Below are 10,650 nucleotides of genomic sequence, written 5' to 3'. Positions count from 1 at the left end.
CATCCATCAGGAATGAGACCACAGGCGCCCTCCTCCAAAGCAGCCCCTTCTTCATAGCTCATCTGCCAGGAGCAGCACTGACTGCCCCCCCCAGGAAACTGTGCTTTACCTTCCACCCAAATTAAATATGTGACTCCTAGTAAAAAGGGTAGTGAGAATTCCAAGTGTAACTATGCACATCTGACAAAAAGCGCACACACTGTAGAGAACAGAGCCAAACACACAAAACTGCACGTTCACAGAAACTAGGGCTGTTGCCACCACCATTTATTTATCTAGTTCATAAGCAAGGACAGAATACTACAGTTGTGTTAGAAATCCAATGAATGCCTGCCCTTATGGGGCGTACAGTCTTACCAAGCAAATACAAAGCAGGCCAACTATAGGAAAGCTCATGCTAAGAAGTGTTAAGACTTCAGAAGGCAGCATGGTTTAAGAATGCAGGGTTAGGAGTCATGGAATCTGACATTTTAGCCCCCACATGGCAAGTCAAATCACTTCTCTGGGTACATTAACTCAGCTTCAAAGGAAGTAGTCCTAGAGGCTGCCTGCGTTTGTTTCCAGCATGGTTCCAATCAAAAGCAAGTTTTACAGAAGAGGAGGCACTGGAGTGGGACACGTGACAGAAAGCAGAGAGGGCATTTCCATACAAGGAGGGCAGCACTGAGGTAGGCAAAAGTGTGGGCGCTAAAGAGAAGGCAGGCAAGTGTCACAGGGAATAATGAGGCGAGGTGAGTGGCAGAGCCATCTGCTACAACAGCCAGTAGAGACAGCACACTTCTAGTAAAGGCCAGAGAACAATGTGACACTTTAGTAAATAGTCTGTACTCTATTTCCAGAAAAGATAAAAGTATTTTAAGGTTATACCTCTTCATTTTCACAATGACATCAAAAAGCCATTCAAATTGTCAAGATGTAAACCAACTCAAAGTTTACATTCATAGTAAAGTCCATTCCAAAGGACATCTCATTACTTCAATAGCTATTTATTTCCTACTGTGTCCATCATACTATGGAAATAAAAATGACAAGGTCCCTGGCCAGAAAGAACCACAGCCTGGTAGTTGTGACAAACTAGAGACTGTGATGATCTAGATTGTTCTCAGAGGCAGCATGATTGACCCATGTGACTTTATTAATAATAGGCATGATTGACATGTGTGACCCTATAATTAATAAAAATAGGTTCCTCTCTTTGAAGGGGTTATGGCAAAGGCAAGAGAAGTGTCCCGGGGAGAAAGAATGGAGTGGTGAGGAGATGGCTTCTAGACAGAGGAAATGTGGGCACAGATGGCCTGTGCAGGGCTGGCCACAGTTACAGAGTGGCTGGAGCAGAGGAAAATGACAGTTGGGTCTGGAAGTAGCCCTACATAAACAATCATCTACTAACACTGGTTTCTAAGGAAGAGAAAGGAAAGGAAGTGAGCAGCCAGGTGTGCATGGCAGTTACCGTATAAGCCATTCCTGGTAGATTCTCCAGCCTGTCCTCCAGATTTCAGGAGATGGCAATGGAAAGGCACCTAGGAGCACTGGGACAGAGCCAGAAATGCAGGTATGTAGCTGATCATTACCATAACGGAATGGCCACTGTAGTATACAAACGCCTGCAGATGAAACTTCCTGTTTCTGAAAGGACCCAATTCATACCAAATGTTAAAAATCTCATTCAATGTGAGAAAGTATACAGGGCCCACAAAGAAGACTCCATTATTAAACTATTTTCCTCTAAGCATCAGGGTTACAAATACAATGCCATGAGATTTCAGATCCTATCAGCACATAACTAAGACTGGATCAAAACTGCATTTCTTGGCTTAAAATAAATAGGAATAACTTTTAATTTCATGTCTTAATATTCTCAGCTACTTCCAAAATATGTCAATACATAAATAAACTGCCTTGCAAAGAATACACAGGGAAATGTAGAAGCAAAAGAAGCCATTGCTTCAGGTCAATACTAAATTTGTTTCTTAGAGTAACATTACAAAACCATTCTACAAAAGTGACACCTTCTGGAAATTTCATTTTATAATAAAATAAATCTGCCATTTTATTTAACATTCATTCTTAAGTTACAATTATTGTTGTTACAATCTGCTTCTAATGAAATAAACTTTAGTATAATCCTAAAAACATGCATAGATATATAGTAAGAAATTCTATACTCCTAGATAAATTACATGCATGATATATTAACCAATAAAGAATACCAATGTAAGAATTCAGGACATTTATTTTTCTGAATGAACATTTAACTACTGTACAACACATGCAAAACAAAGCCCCATCTAGCAACAGTGTGTAATAGGTCATGAGGCGCTGTAAGCATATTTAAAATGCTTATGAATGGGCTTTATTTTTAGGCAACAAAATATTTGCAATCCTTGACATCTTCTTACACTCACCTAGCACCACAGATGCAAGGATTTTTTTTTAACAGTAAACGTGTACAATTTCATGCTTAAAACCTAATGCATGCACAAGTCCAACTTATACTGTGATCTACTCTACTAAGTATGCAATACTTACTTCTTACTAATATTTTATACATTAAATTACCCTGCAGCATTTTTGGAATTTTAACATTTACACAAAGCAACTTTTGAAAGATTTATGAAACAAAGTTTCAAAGTTCACCTTCAGGCTGGTTTGGTTAAGCAAAAAAAAAAAAAAAAAAAAAAATGGCAGCAGCCTTAAAGTTCATACTGAATGACAATGGTACATGTGCGTATCAGTCCATGTAGAAATTGCTATGTACACAGATGGCACAGGATTTGCTCAGGTGGAATAGCCAGTGCAAATGCATGCATTTGAGGTACTTATATTTCCATGGTCAGGTATAATTATGCATAGTCATTTTCCTCAAGTGCTAAAGATTACAGACCTGATCAAAATGAGAAGTTCTAAGTGCAAATAATGAGATATATTTAAATAGTTAATTTCAAAGTTTTGCTTTTTTTAAAGTAAAGATGTTTTTAACATTATAGGCTTTACATATTTAGTTTAAAATAGTTACCAATAAATTTTCTCATTGTACCGAGAGTGACTGGTAATTATACCTGGCCAAGTGATTTAAATAGCATACTGGAAATTCTTGCAAGAACTGTAGTGAAAGAATAAAATACTTCATTATTGCTTTGTTGGACTGCAAAACCCAAAAGTCATAAATAATGCTCAGTGATGAAAATGTAATACCCAGAAGAGCAGCGCAGGCCCCCAAAGACCTCTATTCAATAATCACTAAGCATTCTCCACGTTATCAATGCCGTTGGCATCCACATGAATATCAGTCTCCCCACACAGAGAAGAAGGGACAAAGCGGCTAACAGTGGGACACAAACAGCTCTTAAGCTCTGGCAATTCTTGCTTCAGGCGTTCCAATTGCTCCACTTGGAATATATTTGGCTGTTCAGGCATCCAATCATATATCCTATGGTGAAACAAACACAAAATACATAAAATAGTGCTATTTTTGGCTTTACTTAAGACTGCCCGACTTAACCTTTTCAAGAGAATTCAAGTACAAGATGCCTGGAACATCCATATTTCAGAGCTTTTGTTTAGTTTTTTAAAATGAAAGCATCAGCTTTATTTAAAAATAATTTTTTGTTAGGTGCTGGTGGCTCACACCTGTAATCCTCCTCCTAAGGAGGCTGAGTTCAAAGCCAGCCTGGGCAGGAAAGTTCATGAGACTCTTCATCTCCCATTAAGTAAGTGGCTTAAAGTGGTAGAGCTCTAGCCTTGAGGAGAAAACCTCAGGGCCAGTGCCCAGGCCCTAAGTTCATGACTGACAAATTATTTTCTTCTTCTTGGGCTATCTAAAAATGCAGAATAGCAGCACTGTTCTTTTGTACCCCTGATTACAAGCAATTGAACCAGAAAATTAAAACCAAAGTTTATTAGTTATTCTGAAACTATCTGCCCTCCAAGTCACTCATTTAGCAATGCTACCTTTTACAGATGAAAGCTTGTAAGAGCCAGAACTCATACCCAGTTCTGACTTCAAGGTCAATAAAGAACAAAATCCAAAATGGGGATCCCAGAAAGAACCTTGGCACTGCTGTCAAGCAGAGAAGTTGGCCTGGTATGCCATACTGTGAAAGACAACTATGCAGGGCACTACAAGAGAATCTTTATGACATCATATGAGTGATGAAGTTCTTAAGATAATAAACACACTGACCCTATTAAACATCAGATTGCACTAAGACTTTCTGATAATTAAAAGTTAAGTGCAGGGCTTGGGGTGTGGTTCAGTGGTAGAGCATTTACTTGCCCAACATGTGTGAAGCCCTCAGTTTTGATTCTCAGCAATGAAAAAACAGACATGTTTTGTTTGTTTGTTTTTTAAGGAAGTAACTTCTAAGCTAGGTGCCAGTTGCTCACATCTGTGGATCTGAGGATTATTGTTAAAAGCAAGCCCAGGCAGGAAAGTCTCTGAGATTCTTATCTCTAGTTAACCACTAAAAAGCCAGAAGTGGAACAGTGGCTCAAGTGGTAGAGTGCTAGCCTTGAGCACAAAAACTCAGGAACAGGACCTGAGTCCAAGCCCCAGATGAGCACCAAAAAAAAAAAAAAATTAAGAGTGACAAAAGTATGGGAGCTGGGGTGGCTACCAGATGAGGAGCATGGTTGGAAGCCAGCTCAGGCAGGAAAGTCCCTGAGATACTTATCTCCAATTAACCATAAAAAAATGCTGGAAATTGAGCTACTTAGGGTCAAGTGGTAGAACACTAGCTTTGAGCAAAAAAAGCTCAGGGACATATCCAGGCTTTAAATTCAAGCCCCAGGACCAACACAAAACCAAATCCAAAACCCAAAAGAAAGGGGCTGGGAAGGTGGCTCAGTGGTAGAGCGCTTGCCTTGCATGCATGAGGCCCTGGGTTCGATTCCTCAGCACCCCGTAAGAAAAAAGAAAAAAGCCGGAAGAGGCACATGTACTGATAAGGCTAAAAGAGCTACCTAGTGCCCAGAAAAATGGGTGAAAACAGATTCACTGGAGACCCATCTCTGGAAATTTGACAAATTCTCCTAGCTCCCAGATTACTTAAGGGCTTCACAGTCCTCAAAGTCAATGCAAAAAAGTGGAAATATGATAGAGAAATGCTGATCAAATTCTAATGGAAAATCATGTCTTGCACAAAATCAAGTCACACTTCTAGACATAAAAGATCTAAAAATGTTTACACCTTCCTTTCGCAGGAAGGAGGTTAAGTATTATAAGGATCTTTCTTGGGACAATGTAAGGGTGTACATAAACAAATGAACTATGTAAAAATGAGAAGATCTACTTAGGCTACAGGAAAAAGAAGGAACACAGTATATACCAAGTTCCTGTCTCTCAGTATGACACTTGTGCCCACCAATGTGGGCATATTAAAAGGAATGCATGCTGAAGTGATTATTCAAAGAAGGCTCTGTTACTGGGGAGTATACCCCAGTAAGTCAGTGCCAGCATCTTGGCTACTGTGCTGCAGAATACTGCAGTTCTTTATGGCCAACCACATGTTAGGAAAGAACTCTGCCACTGAGCTGTATATCTCAGCTCCTAAAAATATATATTTTTTATTAAAAGGAGGGAAGCAGGAGCAGCTTACTGTGTGGCTAGTTCTCTGATAACAAAACTAGACAACCATTTGAAAAAAGCCATCCTAAATGCAAAACTCTCAAACAAAATACTAGAAAATCAAATAAAACAGCTCGTGTAAGATAACATGTTTAAATATAAAATTTACTGTTTTAATGTCTTTTTAAAGAGGAAAAAAAAAAGTTTGTGCCTATCCTTGAACACAGGGCCTGGGTACTGTCCCCAAGCATAAGTATAGCACTCTACCACTTGAACCATAGTTCCACTTCCAGCTTTTTGGATTAATTTTGGTTAACTGGAAATAAGACATTGCTGCTGGGGATGGCTTTGAACTGTGATGCTTAGATCTCAGTCCCTTTAGTAGGTTAGGATTGCAGGTATGAGCCACCACCATCCAGCTGAGAAAATTGTATTTGAACATATAAAATAATCACCATACCTTTTCTAAATGCATCAAATGCTCCAAACCACTAATCTCTCAAAACTTAACTTAGAAACATGCATGTAAATACAACAGCTAAAAGATTTAGGAGGTGGGGACTTGGCTAGGAACAATGGGAAGAAGAGATACAGATATTGCTGGTTTTTCTTTTGTTTCTTAGAGAAATGTTTGAAAATTTTAATATATACATGAAGTACTTTTGTTATATTTTAAAATACAATTTTCGTAAGTAAAAATCTGTTGCAATATAATACACCTTATCTCACATCAGACTCTAAGAGAGTTCAATGCCAGGCTGTTCTCTGCAAAATACTATGCTCCTGCAACTCAACCCCTGCCCTGGTTCAAGGTCTTGCTTTAGCCTAAAACAAAAACCCTAATAAAGCCATTTTAATCATGGTCAAATTCCTACTAAGTTATTTCTCTTTAAAGAAACCAGCCAGGAAGAACTTTTTATACTGTCATGTAACTTTCTGTTCTCCACTGTCTGTCACCATATGATTCTAACCAATCAAGGTCCCTGAGGTGAAGGATTCAACTAAAAAGCTACACACTATATAATCTCACGTTACATTTTTCTTGCGAAAAATACTATGCAGTCATTCCTTTCTCCATACACATAAACTATTCACTTAAAATTTTAATTATTAGAAATACCTATAAAAAAGAAACAGGTTGGGGCTGGGAAGGTGGCTCAGTGGTATAGTGCTTGCCTTGCATGCATGAGGCCCTGGGTTCAATTCCTTAGCACCACATAAGCAGAAAAAGCTGTAAGTGGCGCTGTGGCTCAAGTGATAGAGTGCTAACCTTGAGCTGAAGAGCAGAGGGACCCAGGCCCCACAACCGACCAAAAAAAAAAAAAAAAAAAAGGACACAGGTTATGCTATTTTATGCAAAATCAACCATATATGTTAAAAGGCGGGCAGTATCTGGACTACAATTTAAAAACCAGACTAATTCAGACAACAGTGAAGGGAAAAGCTTTATTTAACAAGTGATATCACTTTGTAGAACAAAGAATAATATGAACTAAATCCTAGGACAGTGTTTAAGAGGACTGTAGATGCATCATTTCCTCTTTGCCTGAGACTACATGCCTATAATTCCACCAGTAAGTAAACAACATTCCAACCTAAACCTTCTTTATACTAAAGAACCTGGTGGTTGTGAAATCTACACCCAGAAAGATAATTAAAAACAAAAACACAAAACAACAACAAAAACAAAATGCAAAACAAACATACGTTTTGAGTTCCTAATGTATCCTGGCCTCTGGAGATGGTGCTCAAAGCAGGCAAAATGCCTTCCCTTTGCAGCTTATGTCCCCATTTGTGTGTGTGCATTAGGTCAGGAGGTGGGAGTGTTTATGTACATGAAGCCAGGGGAAAGAAGCAGAGAGAAAAACAGACAAGCAGCATATTATTCACAGGGCATGTATCAGGTGGTAATAAATGATATGGAGCAAAGTCAGGAAACATGCTGTGAACACAGGCTGTTATTTATGTTGGATTATTTCAGAAAACCCTCTCTGAGGTAACAAGCACTCCATGCTCTGCCAGGAGTCTTTCTCTGATAAAAAGAGAAACAGCAGATAGGCAAAACCTTTTGGAAGAAAGGTCGGAAGAGGGAAAGGTTGGGAGGTAGTACGTGGATCTGGAGGGAAGAGGATCAGACCCTTATAAAGACTTCACCCCTCCAGAGGACACAGCAAAACAAGGGAGGATTTTCAATAGCAACATGATCTGGCTTAAGTTTTAAAAAGCTCCCTCTGGCTGCAGTTATGAGAACAAACTGTATGGAAGTACAGTTAAAAGACCGGTGCAAGGGCCAAACTACATCAATATTGCACATGGGAGATATGGAGGCCTAGCTGAGAATGACAACAGTGAACACAATGAGTAGATGTTATTTTGGCTACATATATCTTACTGGCTCTGGGTATAAAGAACAGTCATATAAAAAACAGTCCAAAGTCCCAACAGAGACTTGGACAGGAGCCGTTTATGTTGAAATCAAGATGGCAGTAGAAAAGGACATAAAAGTTTAAATATGACCAGGCCTTGAGTTTGAGCCCCAGGACTGGCATGAACTCAAGTCAGGGGGGAAAGACGTAGTTGGAGATACACAATAGTGTATGAGAGTGTGTGTATGTGTGTGTATGAGAGAGAGAGGGAGAGAGAGGGAGAGACAGAGATAGAGAGACAAAGAGAGACAGAGAAGCCACAGAATTGTAATGAGACTAATGAGAAAGAGGACAGACAGGGAAAACAGGTCAGGCAGACAGCTATTCTCACTCCAATATGACTTAGAACATCTGGGTTAGAGATTGGTCATCTTTTGTGACTCTGATATGCTTCAAAGTTAGCTTAACTAACTTTATTTGTAATTTTCTAAGACCAAAGCTACACTTTTTCTAGTATTCCATGTAAATTTTTTACAAAAAACAAATACCTATCATAAATTAGACCATTAACTCCAAATTCCTTCAATTTCCTCCTGTTTTCGGGATCATTGGTATCATCACCCCAACAGAATATGACTAGTCCCTTGGCTTTTGCCTCTTGGATATAGGATGGGTTTCTCAGCAGGTCTTCAGTATGTGCATTTATCCCCTAAAAAGAAATTGTTACAAAAAAAGGAAATTGTTAAAAAGAGAGTTGCTGCAAAAAAAGTAATATATTAACTATAAATGGTAGTCTAGAGGCAGAACAATGTTACAAAGAAATGTTACAATTTCTTATTACAGCTTGTTTATTCTCTGAAATAGATTTTTCATATACATATACATTTGCAAAAATTAATACTATATACACAGAACTTATAAACACACATTAAATGTGCATTCATTCTCATGACTAAGTAGTGCTAATTACTTGGTACATGTTAGTCAAAACCTTAAACAGATGTACAGAGTAATGTGAAGCCTTATTTACTGTTCTACAACACAGAACAATAGAAACTGAAAAAATAAAAACTGAAACGTACCAGAATATTTTCAAATTGTGCAAAGCTCATTGCAATGGGGGTTGTTCGACATCTGAGATCCATTAGTTCAGGGTAAATATCAGATTTTCCCTGAGTCAAAAATAATATGGGATATTTGTTCTGCTTTTGACGAACCCTAAAAAAGACAATTAATAAAATACTTCTTTTTAACAGAGACAACCATAATGTTTTATTTTTACATTTGAGAAAACAACGTAAAATTTAAAAGAAATCATTACTCAGGTATAACCACTCTAAGCATGTGTTGCCTTTTGATCAAAGCATAAAAATGCAAAGCTTTTCTACATAAGAATTAAAATAAGCCACAAAAGTGGGCAACGAGTCAGCTCACTGTGGCTTACAATTCAATAAGGAGGATATGAAAGGCTGTGATCCCTCACAGGGCCATAGAGTGAAGGGCAACTTGCAAGCCCAATGAAGGGACACACAAATGTGGACAACATGACCAGGGAGAGGACAGATGAAAGGCTAACTGTGAACACTTCCCAATCTTCCAGCCACCCTTGGACCCAAGCCCTAGCAACATTCCAAGAGTACTCACATTGTGCAGATATCTGCGTCAAATGAAGAAAATACTATTCTCCTCTTCCCAGAGTTTTCTAAAACAGTTTTTAAAATTATATCCAAAAACAGATTCATGTCAAAATATGTTGACAAGTTTCCATCCCATATTCCATCCTAGGAAGAAGAAAAAGGAAAATAAAAGCCATTATACATTTTAGAATCATAGTGCTAGGAAAAACCCTAAAAACACATACATCAAGTCACTATTTAAAAACTGTAAAATATATCTTACTGAATTTATTAAAGGTATACAACAGGACATTATGGGACACACAGTGCAAGTATTACTTACAGTCCTCACATGTACAGGGGATCTATACTTATTCATCCTATACCTGTTACTTTATAGCCTTTGACCTATATCTTTCTCTCTGTTTCTTTCTCCACCCCAATTCCTGGTAGCCAGTTTTTGTTTTCTATCTCTGTGTATTTGAACTTGAAACTTTTTTTAGACTCTACATATAAGTGAGATTATAAAAAAAAGTTTAATGTCAGGTTTATTTCATTTAGCCTGTACTATCTTCCAAGCTCATTCATGCAAGATCAAATGCAAGATCTCATTTTCTAGAGTATCTGTGTGGTATTATTTCTTTAGCCATTTATCCACTTATAGGCACACTCAGGTTGCTTCTGTATTTTGGATATTACAAGCAATGCTGCAATGAACATTGAAAGGCAGTTATCGTTACAAGGTAAAGGTCATATGGCTGAGTCATATGGCAGTTGTATTTTTCATATCCTTAGAAGTTGCTTTTTCATAATGGCTATAACAATCTACATTCCCATCAGCTTTGTAGGGAATTCCACATAGCCACTCCTTGGCCAATATTTGTTATCTTTGTGTGTATGTATGTGTGAATGTGTGTGCGCGCGTGCGCGTCTGTTCTAGGGCTTGAACTCAGGGCCTAGTTGCTGTCCAAGCTTTTTTCACTCATGCTCTACCATTTGGTAACAGTAGCTTTCCAATAAATATTTGTTTAAAAAATGAATAACTAAACCTGGGCATGATTTAAACCACACCTATAGAAATTTTTTTTCCAGAGTTACTATT

At 38.2% G+C, this 10,650-nt stretch overlaps 1 protein-coding gene across 4 annotated transcripts in view; it reads right to left on the bottom strand.

Annotated features, from left to right (window-relative positions):
• Window positions 1–246: 246 nt before the first annotated feature.
• Window positions 247–10,650, bottom strand: part of Gpcpd1 (glycerophosphocholine phosphodiesterase 1) — a 56,574-nt gene continuing 46,170 nt past the window's right edge. For all 4 annotated transcript variants that reach the window (XM_070006811.1, XM_070006813.1, XM_070006812.1 and 1 more), the window contains 4 exons: window positions 9,577–9,713; window positions 9,015–9,150; window positions 8,481–8,641; window positions 247–3,430 (listed from right to left, as the gene is read on the bottom strand). In XM_070006811.1, the coding sequence (XP_069862912.1) occupies window positions 3,241–3,430; window positions 8,481–8,641; window positions 9,015–9,150; window positions 9,577–9,713 (624 nt within the window). In that variant the 3' untranslated portion in view covers window positions 247–3,240. The remainder of the gene's footprint in view (window positions 3,431–8,480; window positions 8,642–9,014; window positions 9,151–9,576; window positions 9,714–10,650) is intronic.

The sequence above is a fragment of the Dipodomys merriami genome, unplaced genomic scaffold, assembly GCF_024711535.1.
Source record: "Dipodomys merriami isolate MVZ:Mamm:240054 unplaced genomic scaffold, mDipMer1.0.p SCAF_7, whole genome shotgun sequence".
Lineage (NCBI taxonomy): Eukaryota > Metazoa > Chordata > Mammalia > Rodentia > Heteromyidae > Dipodomys > Dipodomys merriami.
This window is presented reverse-complemented; position numbering and strand designations above follow the sequence as displayed.